This window comes from Oxyura jamaicensis, chromosome 5 (assembly GCF_011077185.1).
Source record: "Oxyura jamaicensis isolate SHBP4307 breed ruddy duck chromosome 5, BPBGC_Ojam_1.0, whole genome shotgun sequence".
Classification (NCBI taxonomy): domain Eukaryota; kingdom Metazoa; phylum Chordata; class Aves; order Anseriformes; family Anatidae; genus Oxyura; species Oxyura jamaicensis.
This window is the reverse complement of record NC_048897.1, coordinates 24,888,975-24,914,858: the sequence shown is the minus strand read 5'-3', so window position 1 is coordinate 24,914,858 and position 25,884 is coordinate 24,888,975. Positions and strand designations below refer to the sequence as shown.

The 25,884-nt window shown below is 35.8% G+C and overlaps 1 protein-coding gene across 19 annotated transcripts in view; it reads right to left on the bottom strand.

Moving 5' to 3' along the window:
• Positions 1–25,884, bottom strand: part of RALGAPA1 (Ral GTPase activating protein catalytic subunit alpha 1) — a 127,546-nt gene that overhangs the window by 91,659 nt on the left and 10,003 nt on the right. For all 19 annotated transcript variants that reach the window (XR_004751568.1, XR_004751567.1, XM_035328864.1 and 16 more), the window contains exons 2-16: positions 24,478–24,588; positions 23,948–23,997; positions 22,421–22,478; positions 21,855–21,898; positions 20,754–20,931; positions 19,261–19,376; positions 16,371–16,509; positions 10,844–11,052; positions 10,246–10,485; positions 7,983–8,174; positions 7,358–7,495; positions 4,846–4,994; positions 3,474–3,603; positions 2,816–3,053; positions 381–542 (exon numbers count right to left, since the gene is read on the bottom strand). Coding sequence is in view for 17 of the 19 variants with exons in the window: in XM_035328864.1 (XP_035184755.1) it covers positions 381–542; positions 2,816–3,053; positions 3,474–3,603; positions 4,846–4,994; positions 7,358–7,495; positions 7,983–8,174; positions 10,246–10,485; positions 10,844–11,052; positions 16,371–16,509; positions 19,261–19,376; positions 20,754–20,931; positions 21,855–21,898; positions 22,421–22,478; positions 23,948–23,997; positions 24,478–24,588 (2,154 nt within the window). In the remaining 2 variants the exon portion in view is untranslated. The remainder of the gene's footprint in view (positions 1–380; positions 543–2,815; positions 3,054–3,473; positions 3,604–4,845; positions 4,995–7,357; positions 7,496–7,982; positions 8,175–10,245; positions 10,486–10,843; positions 11,053–16,370; positions 16,510–19,260; positions 19,377–20,753; positions 20,932–21,854; positions 21,899–22,420; positions 22,479–23,947; positions 23,998–24,477; positions 24,589–25,884) is intronic.

Below are 25,884 nucleotides of genomic sequence, written 5' to 3'. Positions count from 1 at the left end.
ATTGATCAAATCACTCTTTTTTTTTTTTCTTTTCCATAGACACACAACAATGTTTGTAATCAATGTTTGTGATCAAACATTAAAATTACACAATACTTAACTACATTACTCTCATTTGCAGTAACTGTAATTGTAGCAACAACAAGCTATTCAACTACCCTCAAACATGTAAGACTACATCATTTACACTTATATATTCAGGTAATTACTGCAGAGAGTATACTTTTGTGGAAAAAAAAAAAAAGTTAACCATGTAGCTACAGTGTCAGTTATGAATTCCTTCCCCTTTCTCAAATGTCACTTATATGACATAAAATGTCACTTATATGACATAAAATGTCACTTATATGACATATAAAAATGCTTTTACAGATACATACCAACTGTTTTCTGCCGTACTATGCTTCTTGCCTTTTCTGTTCCTGGAGATCCAGTGGTTGTAGCACTGCGTTGTCTCATGGGTGCCTGTCCAGGCTGATCACGGCTCCAGCCTCTAGAAAAGGACTTATCAACAGAAGATTTTGGGAATTCATGCCCAACTCCTACAAAAACAGAATTGTAAATTTATTCACTACTATGTTGGTATCACCAAACAGTGACAGTTGTATTCTTTCAGAGAGATTTAAAGTTGAATAGGCTTAATTAGCAAAGCTAGCATGATTTTAAAAGCTAAATAGCACATTACTGTATTTAAGTATCTCTATAAATCCACGCAGCTAACATTAACTGAGGGATACTGTGTTTTGTTTTTTTTTTCAGAAGCACTGGTGCTATTAAGCTATTGTGATTTTCTTCTCTGACCAATTAAGTTCAAAAACACAAGAAAACTGGTTTTACAAAGACTGTAGTCAAATAAAATGTGTGACTATACATTTTACCTCTATCTCAACTTTTGCCGTTCCTGTTAGACAAAACACACAAAATCATACATTACATACCATTAATACTGCAGTTGTTTGCCAAATAACTTTGTGACACTTGAGGAACATGAAGTAAAAATGATAAAATATTTTATCATCAAATGCAAAAGCAAGTAAAAGAGAATTTAGGCTCAAAGAACAAGGTTTTTGGAAATTCACCCTAAAAATACTATAAGAAGAAAAGATGTAATAAATTCAGAATTGACATTTATATCAAAGTCAATAAAGCTCACATGAGGAGTTTTCAAGAAACTGTACATAAAAAAGCCCAGTGAACTAAAGAATATTTGCAGTATATTTCCTTACCCACACTGAACTGACTAATAATCACAAATTATACTTTATAACAGTTATGATCATTAAAAGGGCATCTTCTTGGAAAGTGAGCCTTAATAGAGTATGGTTGTTATTATTAACAAATAAGCAGAGCCAAAGAAATTGGGCATAATCTGTATGGAATTTATTACTTCCAAAACACACTAGAGTTAACTCTTCAACTCACATTTAATAATGGAGGCTCTGGAATTCTACTGCTGAAAGCTAACATAAACTCTTCTCATGTGGCTCTGTATGGGTGATACAGATGAACCAAAATATTTTTAAGCCTCTATTCAACATAACTATACACATTCTTATCCAGTAACAGATTTATTTATTTTTTAACAACAACAACAACCATCTTTTCAAAGAAAAAGCTGTATAGGACAGGAAAGCAAAAATGCATGGTCTGGAGCAATCTCTCAGAAAGAAAAATGTATGTTTGTTCAGTTGTCACGTAGAAGAACAAAATCAAAGTATGAATGTCTCTGCCCAAGATGAGAAATTTGGAAGCATTTGAAAATGTCATTGGTAAATACAGGTTACAGGAATATCCTCTTTAAGACAGGGAAAGGAACATGCACATTGAATACTGATTATTTCTAACTGACAAACACTAGGGAAGCACTAAGTTCCTTCCCTTAGGTTTTGTTCTCCCTGCGTGGTGATGCGTGATGAACCACATCCATCAGAATACAGAGAGATAAAAAAGTAGAATAAAAACTACACTTTTTTTCCATCTTTATTACTCATCTTAAATATAGTTCGGCCTCTCAAAGCCCCTTTTAAAGAACATACACATATTATACAGTAGACTAAACCATGACTTGTGGTGACATGCAGGAAGTTAGTCTCTAATTTGGGAACAGAAGCCAGGCTTTGCCAATCTCAATTCAGCACTCTATACAGGAGGACAGATTTCCTGCCTCAATAATATCAGAACTGTAACAATACAAGTAGCCACCCTCTCTCTCCATGTTTAGTCCTACAGAGATTTCCTCCATCATATTGGAATCAGTTTAAAAACTGGTACCATTCACATGATACTAGTATCATTTCACATAGTCAAAAGTAAGTCACTTTAACAAAACCAGTCTTCATCATGGTTTAGCAGTGAGTTAATGCTCAAACAAAACTATGTTCATCTAACATTTTATCATTAATCAATATTCATAGGATTTCAGGATCCATGTTCCAGTTATGCTTGCAATAGGCACTTGCTACCTAATTTTTACCAGACATGTAATCCTCATTAGTTTCAAGATGTTACAAATGGGACTCAACTTTTATTTGATAAAAATGCAAAGGTTTAACCCATTGTAGTGTAAAATTTGGGGTTTAATTCTACATACCTTTAGGAATTAAATTCCATATGTGCCTATTTGCAGGACTGAACTTTTATGGTAGGATTTCACAATGGTTCTAAAAAACAGCCTTATTGTAAAGAAACTGGGTTATTTCAGGTGACAGTTATGTCTAATTAGGTACTCCGAAAAGACGGGACAAAAACTCTGTTGTAACCAACATCTTATTAGCTCCACTCAAACTCTTAAAATATGTATATAGTGTTGTCTTACCTTTGCCTTTGTGTTTTTTCTGCTTCTGCTCACTTAATTTATCCAATGGCAGGTCACTGAGGTCCAGGCTATAGAGGTTTCTAGCTAATACTTTAGTTAGTGTCTCCATTGTCAATGACCACTCAGTGGCCAGCTCTTCCCAATATGTCAGTGATGACATTACAGACAGCAAGTCATCCCAAAGTTCTCGAGAGATGTACACATTTAGATTTGCTTTGATCCAAGCTACTATAAGAGTCTAAAAGAATAAAATGAGAAATGTTGGCTTACCAACAAAAGATGACAACATTCAATATTACTGCTTAAAAAGAAGTTTCTAACTGCCACAAACATTTTTGTGTAGTCCTAATATTCACTTCCTTGCCAGTACACAGACTTTCCATGAATAATCAAGTATTATGTTAATATGCTTCTGACTTAGAGGAACAACTGGTTTGACTTGTAAAGATCTCTCCATACGTTACAAACTTTGTCGAACAGGTTTGTAAACTGTCCTCGACTAGTTCTCATCGCATTTATATCTTTTCTATCCTTTTTTTACCCTACTAAAGGATCTGAGGACTTTACAGATCCTAGAACAAACCAGTCAACAGCAGCTGTTGCTTCTAGTTTCTTGGTCAAAATTAAACTGAATTAAAGTGAATTTATGTTTAATTGCCTGGAAAAGAGGTCCTGCAAGTCTTCCTGCTAAGGTGGAATTTTTTCTTCCTTGATACTGCAAGAAAGTTTGGGGTGGTATTTTCAGCACAGATTCAGTAACCCTGAGCAGCACAAGTAGCATCTGTTCCCTGCAAAACAATATTAAACTTAGAGTTACTATTTTACTATAATTCTATATATACCAAGATACTTTTAAAGATAATGACTGAGCTTGATTTGCCCAAACACACTGCAAACAGACTAATTTTTTCCTGTAAAAGAAATCACTCCCATCCCTTCCGCACTTGACTTTCACAGTGAGGAACCCCTATTGCCCTGTAACATCACGTGCAAGGTTGTTCAAAGGCCATCACTTTCAATGGCCTGAAATTGCAGGACAAATGTTTAGTCATATTTCTGATCTGAGTTTATACTTTTTTTTGTATGAATGACAAGTTTTGGCAATGTTACATGATCATAAACAAACTTCATTAATTCTTTTGTGTGGCACAGAAATTTTGTCGTCAGACTAGAGCACTTCTTTAGTGACAAGAAACCAGGGAAGAAAATACTAATTTAGTGTTATCTGTTTTCTGTTATTGCTCCCGAATTTCCCAGTGGCTAGCCTTGAACTGATTCCTCATCTCCTAACATGAGCAAACAAATTTTAAATGACATGTAATGCCAGCTCTATTTACCCAGTGAGAGACTGAATACATGTCAAGTTAAAATGGAATAAATCAGCCATCTGAAATCCCCTTGCTACTGCTTCCTTACAATAAAGAATGATGGCAATATATTACCTCATTAAAGACAGCTATTTAAAGAAGAGGGGGAAATAATGCAGATGACTTTGAAGGAGGGTCCCTTGTCCCTGCTATGAATCTTAAACACTGGAAAGGACAAAACAGCTAAAACAGTAAACGGACTCTTGTAAAGAAGTGTCGAAAGCTGGAGTTAATTATAGATCAAGAACAATTCACATCTCATTATAACAATTATCCAGGCTTATCTGAGGATTTTTGTTTATTTTTAAATAAGGCTGTGAAGCTTCATATGTGACTTCGTACTTAGCACTTTGACACATGAACAGAATGTCCTGGAAAAATATCATCAGTCTATCCTTGATAGTAGTCTGTATACTCTAGCTTACTTCTTTTTTCATTGAAGGCTAAGCTGACTCAAACTAGCTAGTGCTTATTATCAGTATTAACAGAGGAGCTCACCACTTCCCCTGTGGTAAGTTGTTTGTGATTTTAAAGCCCATGCATTTACTGATTTAGAGGAACAGATTCACATAGTCAATACCATCCTACTGTGTTTACTACCAAGCACCATCTCACATTTATCTTGTGAACTAATAATTGAAGATAAAAATGTTAGCATTTTACCAAGTCTTCTTGTCCATAGTCACTTGGACTACCATGTGGCGGTAGATATTAAGAATGCGTTTACACATATCAGTGTGTTCATCCAGCAGAGTTTTAATTTCATTTGCTGGTTCAAGGAAGAATATGTTTGAAGAATTTATAATAAAAACCTGTAAGTAAAAAAAAGTGGATGTAATGAGTTTGAAGCACTTTGATATTTTCAACAGTTTAGCTGATAGTAACACGGAAAGACAACACCCATGATTAACAGAACGGGCTGCATATACACTCAGAAGTATGTATTTAAACACAAGTTAGCTTGATTTGATGATAAAGCTACAGTAAAACCAATAGATTAAAAAAAATATCTGTAGAACCTATTTGTATATCTTTGTTCTCCTAGATATTTGCTACAAAAAATTACACAATTGTTTAGTATGATGGACTAAAATGTTCCAGTAAAGAAGTCCACTGCTTCTTTAAGCACAGAAGTTCCACTGTAAATGAGCAACTGACTAGTATAATACACACTAAACTACTTGAAAGAGTCCTTGTACACTCTGGTCATCAGCATGACAAAGAGTGTACTAAATTCTGGGAATCTACAGTATTCATCCCATCATGATCAGCATGGCTTACCAGAAATAGGAAACAGGATACCTTCTCCAAAGTGGTTGCCATCATACCCAGCAGTATGATTCAAACATACATGTATTTTATAATAGCTCCATGTGATGCTGCAAATCAGATATGGACTACCTCCTTGGTTCTATGAAATCACATACCAAAATCTTCATACAATTGACAAATATCAAATACCCAGCAAGCTGATGTGAGGATGAACCCCAGGATGGTTCAAAGGGAGAAAAAAGGACAAGATTTCCAGGAAAAAATATGGCAGCCAAGTAACATGTAGTGGCACTGGCTTCAGGAACTCTCGGCATTTTGGTTCCTTTTACAGTGCAAGCTTCATTGGAAGCCTGTAACCACCACTGCTACAGATCTAACACCACCACATGTAATACACTCTCATCAAACGAGACAAATAAAGAGTTCTTGTAAGCTATTTGTAGCTCACATCCAAAACCACAGCCACTAAATTCACTTTTCTCATAGGTATATTTACATAATTTATGTAAGTTATTCTTCTTTATGGAAAGAAAGCAACAGAATTTTTAATGGGTTTTAAAAGTTCCTGTAAACTAAAAAAAAAAAAAAAAAGAAAAAAAAAGAAGATCTAGCAAAGAGTATTATGACTAATTTGGTTTGGACTCTATCCTCTAATTTGGACTCTATCCTCTAATTTGGATTTGGACTCTATCCTCTGGTGAACAAACCTTAAGGCTGAATGATTTCAATGTTACCAAATATTAGCAAGTTTTCCGCTTACTTTAGTAGAGAGCAAATTAGGGCTTTTAGAATGAAAACAATGAAATCAAAGCAGGCTTGGACACCTCAGAAGTTATGGGACCTACTTCTAAAGTGCTGTTATATTTTCATGTGAGGTTAGGAACTATTTAAATTTCAGATAGCTCTAGATCTCCAACTTATTTGTCTTTCTTAATCCACGTGTTCATGAAATCATTGGTTTTACACTTGTAATCTCCCTCTACTGAGAGCTTTGGAGTTAAATGATTAAAAACTATTAGTATGCAGTTAAAAGTTACTTGCTTCAGCTAATGAACCTCAAAGAGCCTAGAAATAAGCCTATGCAAGAATTAAATAGGAAGAAAGCTTAAGGTAGAAATCTTGGATTCTTCATTCACAGAAAATGGCAAATGTGGTTCCAGGTCCAGAAACATCTCAAATTCAGACACTGTGCTGGGATAGAACGTCTTGATTCTGTTTCTGGCTAAAGAAGATATTTGCTGGTCAAATGAACCTCTGTCTAGAAAAACTTCAACATGAAGAATCTCCCAGACATTCATAGATGTGTGAACTTTAAAAATACATTGCAAATGGACAAAGACTCTTCATTCCTCTTCTAGAAGCATTTCATACATATTCTACATATAGTCATTGTATGCAAAGATTATGAAGGTTAAATTGTTATAACGTTTGAATTAAAAAATCATTTTAGTTACAAAGTTTATTTTTATATTTAGCAGTGTACAGCATTATAGTGAATCATTCAAGCTACAGTAAAAACTTTGAATTCTAATTGGGATGGTAACACATAGGTCAAGTGCACACAATGGAGTAGTAAATAGTAGTAACTATACACCTATTTATTTTAGAGTAAATTTTCTTCTGGATAGAAAGCTACAGTCATATACACACCACAGTGTAAGTTTGAGTGTGTGTACATATTATACATAAAATGCACATATTTTCTATGACCATAACTGCATTTCAAAGAACCTCAAATTATATGCTTTTGACTATATTGAAAATAATTTACAGAATTTGGAGGTGCTTTGAAGGGGCATTGGTTGCCTTTGCAAGAGTATTATGCTATATGCTACTCTTTTATGTACTGATACCATAATCTTTACTATTAGGCTGAAAATTAGTTAGCAAGTTCATTCCATACCTGCAATACTGACTGCACTCCAGCTCGTACATTTTGCTCTTCAGTATCAATTTCGGACAGTTTATGCAAAGTGTCTTGGTAACAGCCATTTCTTGCCCAGTTTGAATTTCTAACATGACTGGAGTTCATACCTTTCTCCTGAAAAATATTTTGTTCTTAAAATCCCATTGATTTGTTGACAGGTAGTTTTTGTTTTACATTAAAGGACAAAGGATGTAATAGATAATACATGTCAGACAGATGCATCTTAAAGACAATATCATGTTTAAAAGTGTTTGTAGCAATTATTTTAAAGCATCTGGATAAAGTAATTACTATTTTTTCTTAACCATTTATTTGTATATAATTTTTACAGAGCTGAAAGTTGGCATACTGCATAGACCGTATCTTGGAAGTAGTTCATGAACTATATGATTTCTTCAAATTTAACTAGCCACATAAATATCTACAGATAATGGAGCAAATTGATAGCGCATACACGCGCTGTTTAATTACCTTTGTTTCATTCCCCTCAACAAGCTGTAACATCCAACTAAACCACTTATAGTCTCTTGAGAAGGCCAATTGGTCTCAGCCTCTGTCTACTATGCAAAAGATGCACAAATAGTAACTAATAATATTTTACCTCTTCTCTTTCTTTTGCCTTCTCTGATGAATTATGGTCTACAATATTTTCATCACAATCTACAGCTGTACACTGCATTATTTCTTCAGGTTCTTTCATAAATAAGGGCTTATCTTCTTGCTGAATCCATTCCTGATAAACCTTTACCACTTTCCTCATGGCAGCGGCTTCACATATTGGCAACAGAAATGCCTAGGAGTAGAAAAAGAAACAAACAAAAGCCCAGTTACATTACTTGAAATCAAGTTGGAACTGAACTATGTGGCTTCAAGCTATAATTAGAATTGAACAGTTTTAAGTACAAAGTGTACTTATAAAGTCAAGAAGCATCAAGATAAGTACTAAACTAGTGCTCTGTAATGGCCAGGTTCTAAGGCACAGGAGAAAAACAAAACAAACAAAGAATACCTTACAACCACTGTAGGATCTGAACAAGTAAATTACTCCTGAACCTAAATGTTAGCTCACTTTCTTCATCTGAAATCTGAAAGTGTGCACACAGGCAATGGAGAAAGTTTCAACAAGAAAACTTGTCAACAAAGTGAATCGAAAACTTCACTGCCAAAGAGACAGATAAGGGAATCTGTACAAGCAGATCTACTCAGTGCCCAGAACTGCTGAAATTAAAGCACAAACACACATCAAAAGCATGCAAAACAATTGAGCAGAAGTTTCTACTACAGCACCTTTGATTCAGAGGACTTGAAAGAGTGGAGTTAAATAAGTTCTAAATGACAAAATTTCAAGTGTCATACATTACTGGTAGGCATATATCTTATTTTTATTTAGATGAGATTCAAAACAGTAGCCCTAAACAATAGCTTGACTCCCTGAAAAGATTTCAAAATTATTATTTTTAAAAATAATGCATTTGAGTCAGTGTGACGGCCAATTTCTGCCCTCTTCAGGAGGTTTTATGTACCTGCTGTACTGGTAACAAGTAGTCAGAGATCAGGAACTTTTAACATTAGTCAGGTTTCAACGAACTATAAATACATTTACCAAAGACCATGATGACCTAACTGTATTTAAAAAAAAAAAAACAAGCAACAACAGCAACAAAAAAAAAAACAGATAAACTACATTAACACATAGTTTTATGGAGCCCATGGTGTGAATGTTGAAAACTCACTGACTCCTTTAAGTAGTGCCCACTTGACACAAAAAATGTGCTCTCTCTCCAGAAATGGATGTGTCATCTGAGTATTAAACTAAAAAGTGTGAAGAAAAAGAAGAAACCCATTAAAATGAAGTGCAAAGAAAAAAAAAAAAAAAAGAAAGGGTTGCAAATAGATCTATCAATAATTTTGAATCTACATTCAATACCTCAGGCTGTGTCAACCCGAGTGGCAGTTTAAATTTGGTAACTCTGCTATATCCTTCAGTAATGCATCCAAGTTCTTCAACACATGGGATGTGGTTATGCTACTGATGGCTAAGTTTCAGTGGATATGCTTCTGACATTCACCTCATTCAAAAATAACCCTTTCATCCAGAAATACTGGAGGTTTTGCATGTTTAGTTTTATGTTGTTTAAAGCAATTAGCATCTTGCACTTCAACTGAAAGTTAGTGTATTTTTCTTCAATTTTATTCAGGAAAACCTCTTCACCTTTTGTTCTGTTCTCCAGGGCATACAGAAAATCTACTTAGTTCCATTCTTCTACTTTGAATTCAAAGCTAAGTATCTGTATTATAGGAAAGACTCAGTATTCTAGTATATGTTCTTAGTTTTAATTTGTTTAGTAAAGTTTACATCTGAAAAACACTATTTTGAGTACACTTAGCTAACACTTGTGGTTGCAGTGAAGTCAGAAGCAGAATGCTACTTTCTGTAGCCATCTGTCTCACTCTTCTGATGAATGCTGTCAAGGTAAGGGCATTTGACTGCTCCTAAAACAGCTCTTGAACAGCTGCAGACTCCTACAGCAGGTTTATTTTTATGTTTCGTTATGAGCTCTAATAGCTATGGGCTAGATGCATGAAACGATCAAACATTCCTGTCTATAGGGAACTGTAAAGTCCAAGTTAAATGCCCTAAAGCTGGTTAGTAAAGAAATAGAATTAGAAAAATCAGGAATTTGAGATATTCTGATTAAAAGGGAAAAATTCTGAAATATTTTCTAACGCTTGAATTTTAAAGGCAAGATGACAAAAAACATACACTCATATAATGTTCTGGCTAGCAAATACACTTGAAAAAACTCTGACATCGTATATAGTATAATAGTCAATATTCTTGCATTCTAAAGCAGGTTCTTTACCTGTCGAAAAATCTCAGTTAGAAAATTAACATTACTTCTTTTAGAAGAAAAGACTTTGCGGACAATTTCAATATCAGTTAAATGTTCTTCATCAATACTGCAAAGGCTGGAAGAACTTGGTTCTCTCTCTGTTAGAGTACTTGTATTAGAATGAGATTGTTCTGGCTCTGCATTTCTGTCCTGCTTATCAGTGTTGTCATTTTTGCTGTCTTCCCTTGAAGCCATGCTAGCAGCTGCTCTCTGAAACAAAAATTAAAGAGAATGTCCATAACACATTTTAGCAATATAATTTGAACATAAAATTTAAATCACATAGAAGAATAATTTAAAACAGTACAAAGAAATTAAAAATAAAAGACAAGATTCAGTGCATTTCAAAGATTTTTACCTCTACTTGATTAAAACCCAAACGTTTAGAAAGTTTATTTTTTTGAAGTACAGCAAATCCTTCTAAACTGAATTCATATGCAGAAAAACTGTTTAGAAATTTCTTTTTCCAATTCTTCGTCACTTATAATTATCAGAGGGTTACATGCTGCTGAGAATACAATCAAGACAAACACATGAAAAGAATAAAACCTTGCGTATTTGGTTTTACCTGTATATTCTTTGGCACATTTTCACCTTCCATCCCAGGAATATGAGGTCCTGCATGAGGTTTTGGCTCAAGCCAGAAAGACACCAACCACCGAATGACAATAACACGAGCCTTAATAAAAGGTTCCTTTGTGCAATATATTGCCTCGTTGGTTTCAGCATCTTTCTTAACCATTACATAGTGTGGCTTTGGTCTCATCTGTGGTATATCTGTAAAGAAATGCAACATTTTAAAATACATGCAGAGAGAAAACTGTGTGTGCAAGAAATCTGAAAGTCATAACCAATACATGGTGAATGTTTAGAGATTGTTTTTTTTAAAAAATATTTTCTGTCGCACGCATCATCCCAAGATGTGCCTGAATGGCTATGATACAGATAATCCCAAGACTCTACTATACGGCTTCAAAAGGTTGTAATTTTTTCCCAGAGAGAGACTGTATTTATAGTCCAACAGACAGCAAGAAGTTTCTGCTATTCCAAAGCCTTTAATTTTCCTTGGAAAATGATTTGTATAGCCTCATTGCCTTGCTTGCAGTTTTTTTCCCTAAAAAAATGTTAAAATGTTTTTACATTCTTTTAATGTTTTCAGCCTTTTTTAAGCTACACACTACATTTAATATGTAAAGATAAACCTCAGCAAACTCATCCAGTAGCATAATGAACTACTTCACACTTGCACTGAAAACTACAAAGGAGTTCTAAGTAGGAAAATAACCATTAACTAGACTAGAATGCAGCCTATGCAAGAAAAATGTTTTCATATAGAATGAAGGTAATGTCAATTTTTTTTATTTTTTAATAAGTGTTTATAGCTAAGTTACTAAACAACATTTTATCTGTGACTCATACCAACTTTACAAACATTGAAGAACCCTGTAAATCACTTACATCCTAATACCAAACCTAGTGGGAAAACAGATGCAGTTCAGAAGCAATACTTTAAATTTTCTAATGCAGTCTTCGAAATCTGTCTCCAGCAACCCACAGTTAAGCTACGTAGTTAGAGATAAGAGTCATCAGTTGTTTACTAATACAGATCCTAACATCTAGTCACGCCTATAAGGGGATACCTTTAATTCCAAACTGCATTTTAAAAGCAGCTGCAATAAGAACAGTCTCTTCTGGCTCTGGAAAAGGTGAACAATGAGGACAGTGAAAAATTCTTCTCCAAAGCCACTTGAGTCTCACAGTTCACCTAACGCCACAATTGCAGCACATAATTTTGGTGGACTTAGCTGCCAGAGCAAGAGCACATACAACTTCATGTGATTCAGCTAAAATACAATTTTAGCAGTACTAACTCCCATCCTGGATTGCAAGAAACTCAATGAACGATGCCCACTAGGACTCCAATCCAGCTCTGAAAGAACTGTGGTTATCTGGGGTTTATAAATCTACAATTTCCTTTTCTCCAACCCATGTTCTACGCAATGCTTCAGAATAGCGTACACCTTCTGGTTTTGTACTCCTGTAGTGACAAAGATGCTGATGGTACCAGTGGTATTGCTGAATCTGATACAGAAAAAAAACAGAGCAGCAGTTCTTGAAAGCCCAGCTTGGAACACATCTGCAGTAGAAGTGTTACAAAAACAATGGGTGAGGAAAAGAATAGTTGATTTATTTTTTTTTTAATGGTGCATAATCTACATTTCTGCAAGGACATACATGCCTGGAGTTTCACTGGGATGTTGATGTATCAGCTACCTCAATACTGCAAAAGCCATCTCTGGGTTTCGCAGCCCAATACAGAGTATTGAACACTGCTGTGATACAAATCATTAACAATCTGAAGCAACTACAAGACTCCTGGACATGCATGGCATTTCCTTGGAGCAGTGTGCCAACTTTATTCCTGGTTCTTCAGCATAGAAGGGCAAGTATGAGATCTGCTCCAGTACAAGGAGTCGATGAAAATCTGTCCGAGAACTGAAGATGACGTACAGTCAGAACACACCCTACTGCTGGCATTTCAGTATCACAGCTTTTACCTGGGGATACCATGCAACCTCCCCCTCCCTCACAAAAGCAGAGAACAAAAACATAAAACAGAAGGCAAGGAAAATGATGGTCCTGTTCAGATATGGAGAGAGACTGATTGCGCAGAATAGTATTTCAGCACTGTCTCGGCTTTTCTACGGTATGCAGCTAAGTAGTGAGGTATGTTCTATGGTTTTTACAATCCTTGAGTAGGCCAGAAGGCAGTTCAAAAATAGTTATGCTTGAAATCAAAGAAGATGAAAAAGTAGTCACACTGCCTAATATAAAGTTGTTTCCCAACTATATCTTCCTAATGCCAGGTCAAGAGTTGAGTTTTTTTGTGTTTATTTTTTGAAAGGGATCCAGCACAATTTCTGCTGGGTTGTGGTGTCATAATTCAAGAGGTACAAATCTAGACAGCAGCAAAGAAATAATTGCCTAGATAGTAGCTGATTGTCTTATGACAGGCATATATACTTCTAGGTGGCTGAAGTGAACACAGCCTACTTGCCATCGTGCTGTAAAGGTTTCTCTGTTAACATTACACATGCACATCACAACTGCTAGCACCAGCATAGAGGATATCCAGGCTGATATATCTCAGTGTCATTTCAACACACACATATGAAAGGAGTGACAATCTCATCCTGGTGCTGCTAACAGATGACTGTTTCCAGAACACACTTTAAAATAACATCAACTGCTTTTAATAGAAACATTATTTTTAGAGAAAAAAAGCAGAAAAACTACGTGACTCTTGCATACCAACCACAAAAAATTAAGTTACAAATGCACAGAATACTGTTAAACTGTTTACAAAGGTTTTATTTAATACAAAAAAAAAGTAATACATTGTTTTCATTCTGTGGAAGACAGCAGCTTAGGAAGAATATTAAAAAAAAATAACATCTTACACAGCAGCATATATAACAGCACAGTAAGTGAAAAAAGGAAGTGCCTGGTAATGCAGTAAAAAAGATGCAAAAATCAGTTCTCTCTGGTATCTATTAGCATTCACGAGGGTGTGAAGGCTGCAATACTGGGTATGCAGCAACAGCACCTGGACAGTATTTTAAAAAGGACAACCAGGAGACATGCAGTAAACATATCCTTGCAGTACACTGTCTCCTTCTGTAGTTTCATGGTATCTTCTTAGAACATCCTCTCTGTACACATTTCCTCTCAGCTGTATTATGTACTCCAGCTGCTTCTCAAATCTATCTTCCTTCAATTGTTTCTTGTATTTGCACATTTCTGTGAAGGCTCCAGGTGACGGCACTGACCTAAAACCAAAGTAAAATAGAAGTTTACTAGATTGACTCAAATAACACAAGAGAAAATATTTCCTTCCCCCAGCTTTCCATTTTTCCATTCTGCCCTGACCCCCGAGGAACTTTGTGTAAGCTTGTGTCCAAAAGGTCAAGACGTTTTGGAAGACATACACGGGGCAGAAAATGAAAGAGCTAGAAAAAAACCACAGTTGTAATAGTGGACACTTGCAGTTTTGACCATGCTTACTTTGTAAGTCAATAACAAGCTTAAGAAAGCCATATGGCAGCCTACTGTTTTGTTTACCTGTAAATGAAGGAGCCCTTCTAAATGACTTAGAAATGGAACAGATATGTACTTTACAATGATGGAAGTTAGAATTCCCCTGAAGTCTAACTATTGTAACCGTAGCTCTTACTAGAGTTTCCAAAGGACATATTACTGAGTCTAAATATATGTTAAAAGACAGTCAAAACAAAACAAATCCATACTCCTGTACTGTACTGCTCTTCTAAGCCTGTGAGATTCATGAAGGAATTTGAAGGAGGCATACTGTTAGCTTACAGTAATGGACATTCCAGTTACAGGAACTGTGTATCTGTAAAGCTGCCTTAACAACAACAAAAAAAATCTGCATCCAATATACCATCTTCAGCAAAGCCCCTGTATTAATGCTTGCTTAGTAAAACTACTGTTTTAATTTGTATCTTGTGATTTTTCCTAAATTAAATATTGGGTGAATAGCATAAAAAACCATTGGTTTTCAGCAGCATGCTCTGTGTCAAGGTTTGCACTGCTTTCTGCCTGGAAGAGCTGTCAATTTTGTTCATAACAGGCAGATACAGGATTGTTTTCAAATAGGGTGGGGAGAGGCATGCCAGAGAAGAATTTCAGAAAGGAGAAAATCCTATCCCACTTACCAATGTTTCTGTTGCCTCCATTACTGTTCTTTTCCCCCAGATCCTCAGAATTGCTTCTGACTGCACAGTTTAAGGTACTGACAGTAGTTTTGGAGATCTGAGTCCATTTCTTCTTCCCCATTGTCCAAAAGTTTCTTGTTTACGGTTCACAGGAAGAAAGGACTACAGTAGCACTTCTGTGGAAGATTCAATCAAGACCTCCACGGAAAGAAACTGTTTCCATGTATATTGTTCTAGGACATCAAGTAGAAATAGGTTTGCTGTCCCAGCATTGCTATCATTCTACTTGTAGCCATTTCAATACTGAAACTCTTCAGCATCTTCACACTACTTTTCTTCTACAGTTATGTAGAACTGGATTTATATTGTTTCTTCGCCCTTAGATGAGAAGGTCCACTGCTTGTCTTTCCCAGGAGAACACCCATGCCAGGTTTCTCAAACACTCATCTCTGCAGAAGGCCATAATCCAAATACATGTACATGGACTGGCAGAAAGAAAGACCTTTTCAACATGCTTCTGACAACTTGATTTTAGAAGTTGGAATTGTGGAGAGATTGCTATTAATCCTTACGAGACACTGCATCGATACGCAAGAAGAACAGTGAGGTACCCATATTATTCAGGCAAAAAAATGGCAGCTGAAAGCCTGAGTTGATGATATCGTTTCACAAATGAGTCTTCAACTGTGTTGGCTTACAAGAACTTGTGCATGGGTGCACGCAAACGCGAGACAGCAAAATCAGGATATGCAAACAACATCCTAGTTTAGAATGGGCTAAAAACCTCTGAACAAAACTAGTTAGGTTTGCTTAGCAAACACCTAGAATTCCAGTCTTTATATGGAAAGATGCATTTTAGCATGATCAACTTAAAGATGGTGTTAAAACCTCACTTCTTCCTCCTACTGTAAGCTCTTGACAAAAAACAGTTGATACAAAAATATAACCAGCTTTGCCCTGACTGAAAACTTGAGCAAGCATCGTATGATCCAAACACTGTGATTCTGTGCAGATAAAGCCAACATCCCTCAATGAACAGCACACTAAACCTCTTATCTCAACAGAATGCTCTTCTGAGCATAACTTGCATCAACAGAGACCACATTAAAGAACTGTTTTACAACATTTAATTTACACGAATCAGGTGAATACAGTAAGATTGACTCAAACTAATGAAGTGTTCAGGTGCTTCCACAAACAGAATTGAGAACCACAAAGCTGAAACCATAACATGTTCTTTTGTAAGGAATACTGTTGGAGAATATTCTTTACAGGCAACGTGACTCAATCAATAAACTGCTTTGCCATGCCCTGTGTTAGAGGAAACGTAATGATTTTATCAGCTGTGGTAACACTTACCAAGTATAGGGTTATATAAGCTGGTCTCCTTACAGATGTTTGGGAAAATAGAAGGCAAGTAATATTTCTTAAAATTTGAGAATAAAAATGAAAATCCCTTTTCCTGGTTTTCCTTGTTCTTCCATTCTAAACTCTTAACCTTAAAAGCAAAAGAAGAAAACAACCGTTGGATAAAGTAAACATCTAGAAGCAGAAGAGAAAGATGACTGATTGTTTCTTTATATATTATTTCTATGGAACGATATCATATTTTAATAAACACTTTTAAAAAGGGTAGAACAGAAATTAGCTGATAGATTTCAATGAAGCAAAGACTGTTTCCCTTTAAAAGGAACTTAAACATAAAATATTGAAACCAACAGAAATGCATCTGCTTTTATGGTCATATTAGGTAAGTCAGGAAGTAAAGTCAAACTAATTGTTTGGTTTTAATAAAACTGTTTTCATATTTCAAAATATTCATAAGAAAAGGACAATTACCCATGCTGCTCTGAACATTTGTTTTGACAATTTGTTTTAACACATTTTGACTAACAACTGTCCTTGTATTCATTATAATAGGTATTTGGATTCATCTCTGTGTTGGGCAATATGAAACAACCCAATTTGTCAATTGCAATCAGAAGATACAACTTTAAAGTTGAATTATACAGTTCTGCTTTTGGATTGTGAGTGCTAAGCCCCCTCGTTACAAAATGTTTTCCTATTGAAAAGCATAAGTTCTTCTCAATAATAAACTCAATATATCCAGTTTCTGGTTTTGTCCTGGAGAATGTATCTGTCTGCAGAGTTGTGTAAAGTCTACTACAAATAAATTAAAGGAAGTTTTCAGGAAAGCACCTTCCGCAAACACACCCAATTCCTTCCTCAAAGTCCACAGTTTTATTGATGATATATTTGCATGACAATAAGCCTGGAACACACATACATACACACACCCCAAAGAAGTTAACAGAATAGATGACTAACACATAAAAACTAGTAACCTGAAGTCCTTTTAGCAGTATTAATACCAAAAAGTAATTATTCATCTTGAAATTTTCAGTGCTTCTAAAAAAAATTAGCAAAAGATGCTAACATTCACACAGCGAATAAGTTTTGTGACACACTTGTCCGAACATCTAAATTTAGATAAACTGCTACCAATTTACTAGAGAGAGGACAGTTGTCTTCAAGAATGTAAGAGGGTAATTTTAGTCAAAGTTAACAGTCATCATTAAGCTACAGACCACAAGTATGATGACTTCTATGCAAACTGGAAGATGCTGGAAGCAACTAAATGAGGCGGCTAATTACACCAGCACTGCAACTTCACAGAGGAAGACAGATAGAAGGAAGTCATGAAATGTTATATTCTATTTTGACAGTATCTGTGCTACTGTCCAGCTACTATAGCATAACCTATGAAAGCATGAAGAAGAACTTACAGATAGGTCTCACATTGGGTTCTGCTGTACAAGTCTGACCCAAAAGGTCAGTGTCCTGGAACACCTCCAGACTGTCATACAGCCAAGCAGTTTGCTGAGCATGACAGCAGAGCAAGCTTTGAAGCAGTGTGCTAACTGGCCAGCAAATGAATTATATACTATTAACTTAGCCAAACAGCTTTGGATAGGAGCTCCTACCATGCCCTGTCTTAGGCATCTGAAATACTGACAGAGATCATGGAAGTGTTAAGTACAAAGGGAAGGACATAGTGTGAGGTAATAGGAGACACTTGAGTTGTGTGCTGTGGACTAGATACTTAAGTCTTCATTTTCTGTCCACAGTTTGGTTCTATAAACTGCCTTCTAGGTAGCTTGGGACATGTAAGATCTTATTACCTAGTTTTCACAAAGCAATGCCACTAAGTGAGTATAATTTCATCAGTGCAGTTACTTTCAAGCAGAGTCATAAGCTTTGTCAGATCTGAAGCATTCCAAATATTTGCTGCTTCCCACTACTTCTGTTTTGAAAAGGTTACTTGCTCAGCTGTACCAGTAATCCCAAACTCTGTGTAGCTTACTGGTATTACACCTAGGTTTACAAGTCTCATAGAACTGAAGCCCCAGAAAGTACAGTTAAGATAGCTACAAGAGTCACTGCTGGATCCTCACAAGATCAAGGCATTAAATATCTTGTTGATCAGAAAAAGACACAAGCTCTTGCTAGAAAGCCATAGCCTCAGTACCAGACTCTCAACACACCCTGGAGTATTTCTAATAACTAGAACTTTCCAGTAGCTATGAGTTTCCATTAGAGAATGGAGAAGCTGTACATATAATCTCATGTAACAGCGTCAATTCTGGAAAGAGATGGAGGAAAAAATATGATGCTGAGCACAGATACATTGTCTGTCCCAGTTTTACAGATCATTGAGTCTGACATCCTATTTCCATTTGGTTTTGCCAGCTAGCCTGAGTATAAGCCTAGGAAAGAGGCCAGCAAAGTTTGCTCAGACTTGTTAAAACCCTTATCACAAAAATCCAGTGCTTTCAGTTACAAGTTTCCCCTTAGTTTGAAAAGCAAAATGCCTGACCATCAAGAAGCCTACACTATAAGGAAGGGCCTAGTTGATCCTTTCACTGGTTGAAGACAACATGGTGAGGAGACAGAAATGGGAAGAGAGCTGGAATCTGTAGTTCTTGCAATGACTGACAAGCCTGTTTTTTAATCCACGCTTCAATCTGATGCAGGACCCTGTGGTGAAAGGCCAGTTCACAAGACAACGGAGGATTTTCTAAGAGACTGGGCTTTTTATGAAGGACTTTGTGCAGTGGGGAGGGATGTTTAAAACATTTTTATATATGTTTGCAATATAGAGAGTGCTCATAGCAAATTATTTGCCTTGTGATGAATAAACAGATGTTAGCTATTTCATATTTATTTGTTTGAAAACTATAGAACATACCTGAATTACTATGTATTTCAAAAGCGCTTCTAAGAAATAGCTTGTTAAGTCTTCTTGTCCTTTATCTCCTGATTGTGGAGGAACAAGTGGAGTGATTTCCTCTATAGTCACTTGAGCTATTAAAAAAAAAACAACAAAAAAAAAAAACACAACAGGTCTACATTTATACCATTTCTCTCCATGCATAAATATCTGCCAAGTAATGAAAGTAGAAATGTACAGACACCTACAGGCAAAACATACTAGCTCAAACTTATTAAATTTCACTGAAGTAAGAAATTAGTTCTGTGTTGGTTTATATCAAAAAATACAGAAGATAAATAAATTCTCCCTATGCATCTTGGGAAACTACCTGCTAAAACAATTTTTCCAAAAGACGTTATCAATTTATTATTTGCATAAATTCCAAAATGTAATGTTTGTATTTTACAAATGCCAAACCTTTATATCTTTCATTATTTTCTTCATTTAGCAATTCATCAGTTAATTTGCATAAAGTTTTAGCTTTGTACTTCCTTTGTCTCTAAAGTGAAGCTAGACAGGTATTTATTTTACTCTTGATCCTGCAGTTAGATATTTGCATTACACCCTTTGCACTCTGCAATTCTGTGCTGCCTACATCCTGTTTAGATTTGTTCCTCCTTTCCTGCTGTAGAGACGTACACAAGATAACTCTAAAACAGGACTTAATCTAGCAAACTTTTCTCTGCAGAGCTGAAATTCAGCAGCTAGCATCAGCTTTCTTTCAGTAAATTTCATTAATAATGAAGGAGACACTGTTTGCTCCTATAAGCAATGCTTGCATCAGCTCTGAAGCACTGGGTAGAGATGGGGAAAACATAACAGCACCTTCTGCTCAGAAGAAAAAGTGGTTAGCTTCTTATTTGCATTTGTGTGAACGCACAGTTTGCACTCTACTACCCAATTCCAAGTCATTGATAAACCTGAAATCCTAATAACAGGTACACGTAGAGTTGGGAAGCAAGTTTCCCCAAAGCTACAAGTGTCTGATACTGCTGGAGTGAACAAAGGAAAATTTGTCATAAAAAAAATTGTAAAAGAAAAAATCATCCTTACTCTACTGATTACTCAATATTAATCACTCAATTATATTGACATTAAAAAAAAGTGTAACAAGCTTATCTTAGAATGTTCAAACCTTTCCAATAATGTAGGCCTTTCTGACCTCATGTTTTGCAATTTAAAAAGGTGTATTTTTTTTGGAAAATGCCTTCTGAACCATAAGAACATTGCAGCTTTAATTGCTGTGTGCTAAGCTATACTGCGTGCTAAGCTACTATAGCCATACGTTTAAAAAAAATGCCAGCAACAACAAACAAGGATGGTGTTATTATTCAACACTACCTCAAACTATGAAGAAACTCATTAATAGATCCATAATCCTCCTGGGTACAAATATTGCTTCAACTTTCCTGTTCTGTGCTGAGAATTTAATTATGTGAAGAACTGAGTAATGTTATCAAATTACTTACTTTCTTGAACATTAAGAGGAGGGTTAATAAGATTATCTAGTGTTCGGGGACCATATTCAGATTGTGGTGATGAAAATCCAGGAATTAAGCAAGAAAACATCCATAATTGTTCTCTACTACAGTTATTCTGAAGTGCTTGCAGCCACAGTAGAAAGAGACGTACGCCCTCTCGACGTATCTTAAAGAAGAAAATGGAACAAGTTAACTTGGCCCAAAGCAATTTGATATGTCCTAGAAGAAGAAGGAGAAAGGGAAGGGTAGAAAAGATGAGCAGAGACAGACAGTATGACCACCAGCAGAGCCAAGCTAGCACATCTGCAGGCCCTTGGTGAAATGCAAGGAGAACCCTGGCATCTTAACACTGCTGTTTGTCCCACAGAATCTTTCATAGGGCTTTCCCCAAAAGAGGGAGAAAACCAACATGCATCTAGACATCTGCTTAAATACAGTAGTGCAAGATGCCATCTGAATTTTTCAGAAAATTCAAATAAGATCATAAGATTTCTAAATATATTTGTGAATTAAAAGAGCATAGTGAGCTTCTTTTTCTTTCCAGCAGGATTCCTTTACCCTTTTTCATTCCTTCTTCAAGGGAGGTGATGGAGTCCTAGAGCAGTCCGCTCCTGACTCTCACACTAGAAAACTTCAGCACCAACCAAGCCTACAGATGGTTTACAGAGAAGTGGCACAGTTGTTCGCTGCTATACCAAAACTACATGGGTAACTTTTGTCTCACGGTCAACTGTTATTACAGTACCCATTAGTCTCTTTGACCTAGATAATCTTCCACTTAAGACAATCTCAGCTCCAAAACCAGTTTCTTTGCCCCTAACAATGAATGATAAAGGCTTACTTCTGCTATAGTACAAAATCCTTCAACCATTTGCATAAATTCTTAAATTGGCAACTCTATATAAGCACATCACTACTGTGAGTAGTTCTACTGAAGTAAAGATAATGATTAGAAATCATTACTTCATGACACACAAGTCATGACCTCACTCCTGTGATTTTACCATAAAAATTCACCCTTATATTCTTGTGTTTTTAAACATTAATATATATATATATATATAATTAGTATATAACTTTTTCAAATACCTTTAATGAATTTCCAGTATGAAGAAGCTTCTTTAAAATCAACCCTGAAAAGAAGAAAAATTCATTGTTGCTCTTTGTCAAGTAAGATGTCAGAGTTCTCGGTCAGACTTGATAACATCTTTTAAACAAGTCCTTGGCAATCTCCAGTCTAATCTTGGTGAACTTTTTATCTTCAGGCAATTCTCTCAATGCCAGAAGAAAAAAAAAAAGATCACCTTTCATACCTTCCTTATAACCTATAACATCTTTCCCAAAAAACTTTTTGGGAGGTATACATTAAACATTAATGGGTAACTCTAATATTGTACTTAATGTTCTTCCTCAACAGCCCAACTTTATTTGTACCTAGAAGAGCATCTTACTACATTGTTGATTTTTGTCGTCGTTTCATTCCACACGCACACCCTGCTTCTTTTTTTCCTCCCCTCCTTATCTTGCTACTCTTTCAAAACTTTAATCCCTGTTAGGGCAATCCCCATTAGTAGTGCGAACTAAGAAAAGAGTAGTGTGAAATAGCTACTAATAAAAAATAAAATTTTAAAAAGGAAAAAAGAAAATTAACTTACCGATACTATGAAATTGCCATCTCTGATGAATCCTTTCTGGAAGGAGTTGCAAAATTTTCTACAGAAAAAAAAAAAGGAACCCACAGACCTATGTTGCAGATATTGCAAACAAAAGGCCAAGAAGCACTCTCACCAAGGCCATGGATCGGAAGCTGAAGGGTTAATTTAGAAAGTTTCTGCACTGCTTTCTTTGGAAACATTACTGTCCTTTCAAGATAATTCCCTTTCTAAAGTTAAGAAATCTGTCAGAGTCTTTGGGCTATCTAGCAAGTCCTGTAGACTTCAGATGTTACTGCAGTTTATCTGGCTTCACTGCCTCTGCTGGATATTACTTCTTGCAGCACTGGGAGCTGAACGGGACAAATATGTATCAGCTTTCCCTGTTCACAACAGTCTCTATTAGGCTAATTCCACCTTTATAGTGGCTTAAGCTAGGATGTTCAGCTGTGAACTTGCCTCTGTGGCACCGGCAAACATTTGCTTCAGTCTTCTCAACAGTAAGGTAAAGAGCTCAAGCAAAACAATGAAGGACAGGTGTGGGGCAATAACAATCTTAACACCTCTGCAGCTAGATTAGTGGAATACCATCTTTCAAATAGTAAGAAACAGAACAGTGACAAAGGCAGTTCAAAATCTATTACACAACACTTCAATATTTATGTCCAAGGCATGAACAGTTTGTAAATAAACTGATTTCCCAAACAGATTACTAGTCCTGACCCTCTAAAGCCTATGCAATTACTCCCAAAGCACAGGTCACCTAATATGCTTTTATGTAGGATCCAGGGAAAATAATGAACTAGCTCTATTCAGATTCGCTCTCCTTTTAACAGCTAACCTCACAGTTTTAAGCACCAACATACATTACTCAAAAAAAAAAAGCCTCTTGAATCTGTTCAACATTGTAATGAGCGTTCAGCAGCTTTCAATGATCTTAATCAGATTCATGATCAGAAACCTCAATCAAAATAGAAAAGATAAATGTCATAAGTCATTTCTAAATTATGATCTCTGATCTGAAATGGCCTGATTTTATTCAGTTAGAATCTAAATCATCTTAAGTCAGGCTAAGCATTTGGTAAGGATATTGTGTAAATCTCTCCTGCAGTAAAAGGGACCTATAAAAACTAGCTCTGCAACAGCAATCTAATTCTTTAGAGAACAAACTCAGGGATAACACGCAATCAAAAACCAAAGATCAAGAGTAATCAGAGATCACTTTTATAAGAATTCCTAAGTGTACGATACATGGGGAGTGGAAGGAGAACACCACCACAAAAACAAACTTGGGTACTATTCACAGGTGTAGGAAACATGTTTCTTCCACTAAGACACGTTCCTGAAAAAGCACAAGTCAAATTCTTTTTCTTTTTACATTAACCACATATATTCAACACTAAGCAAAAGGAAAAGAGAATGCAGTTAAGCATAACGCGTATTTCTAGGTGACTACAGGATAGCTATATTGTTACTACTCAACAGGACTAAATTCAAAGTCAAAACTCAGAAATATTCAAATTATCTTACCTCAAAAATAAAAAGAATAGAATCTAATTCTTCTCTCTGAGACTTGTGACCTAGATGCAATTAAAAATAAATAGAAGATACCAAAACAAGATTTAAGGAACACTGAAAGAGATCCTTAAACATATGAAACAAAGACATTCATTTCTACAACTTTAAGAATTACTTTGTATTCCTTCTGCAAATACAAAGCATAAGTATATTTTGATTTGTTATGGTGTAAAACACATAGAGTTTATGTAACTTTCTATTATAGCATCAGCAGCTAGCAGAGATTGTTACACACAATCTTGTGAAGCAAAGCTTTCTGTAATTCTGCAGACCACCAGAAGCTTAACATCTTAGTCTTCCTTTTACAAAACTGAAAAAACCGCGAGAGAATAAACTCTCCTTCCTCAATCCACACTGCATGCATCTTTAGTTGCTCTGCCTTTATTTGCCATGTTAGTGCTTACACATTTCTGCATACCTAATGAAATTTGCGATCACAGAAGCGCAAAGACATAAAAAAGTGTTCTATTTGAAATACCTACCTTTTTGTTTAAGACCTACTTCAATAGTCACAAAGTTTTCAAAGAACACATAATATATATGTGAGAAATGTAGGTCGAAAAACTGTTTGAGATCAATTGATTCTGCATTGTCTGAAAAATAGAACAGAAGATCATTTTCATTTTTCTTCAAATATTCAGTCACCCACAATATACTTTTATCCAATAGTAATAATAGGAGATATTTAAAACAAAAAGTTAATTAATACTGCTAAAGAAGTCCTTGAAGTTTTCATTCTTTTTAAACAGAAGCCAAATGAAATTCCATATAGCATGCCATAAGTGCCTTGCAAACTTCAAAACAGGGAACAGCGTCTTGCATGCTCGCATGATGGTAACACCTGTAAACCCCCCAATGAACCAGAACTCCACCAAGACTAGCACTGTACTTATGAACACTTGTGTGGAAATCCTCAAAGAAATACACAGTGATTTATCTAGATTAATTTTAAACCCACTGTTTTAACTAATTCTTTCATACCAATACATTTGCTGAACCAAAACACACTCCCTGTTCTGATATTTAACCACGAAAGACTAGAAAAACTAGGTGGCAGAAAAATTGCAGAGAAGCACACAGGAACAGGGAGGCTGTTTAAATATTTTAAACAGTATTTACAGTGCTGCCAATTCAATTTTATCACAAATCTTGCCACAACACTTCCTAATACACATTCAATTTCTGCAGTATCCCGGCATTCTTGTACTGTCTTTCACAGTCTGTGGTGGAACCAGAGTGCTCTCAAAGATAGTGCTATGTTAAAAATTAAGATCAACTCTTCAAGCAAGGTGGCTTAGCTAGCACTAAACTTAGCAGCCCAGGTAGGTAGGTGTCTTCCTGACCATCTATCTACAGGATTACCAAACCTCCAGTGTCACAGATCACTTGCAGACTGTTCGCAGATCAGCAGCTGAACCTCTAATAGTGTTGAGTCTGCAATATTACAGGACAACAACAACAAAAAAAAACATTTCCACTTTAAACAAAGTGGCCCACAATTTGCAGGAGGTCAGGGCAAGGAGTTTTTAATCACAACAGTTGTTAATTTCTGGAGATTCCTAAACTCTTTAGGAAACAAACTAAAGGCTTGCCTAGATAACCAGTTGAACAGTGAATCTTTATTATTTGTATTGCCATCACTGTAATGACACTTCCATACATATAATTGGTGCTATGGAAAAGCCCTGTGTCTTTACAGGACTCTGCTCTGGAGGAATTTCAGAGGACACTCTGTTTTAGTTTGTAGTTATCTATTTAATACCACATGGTGTCAATCACCTCAGAAAAGAGCAAGAGGAGCACTGCTGACCTACAGCATTACCACTGACACCTGATTAGCACTGAAAACACACCTCCAGAACAGCCACAGCTCAGAAGAGTAGGGTGCA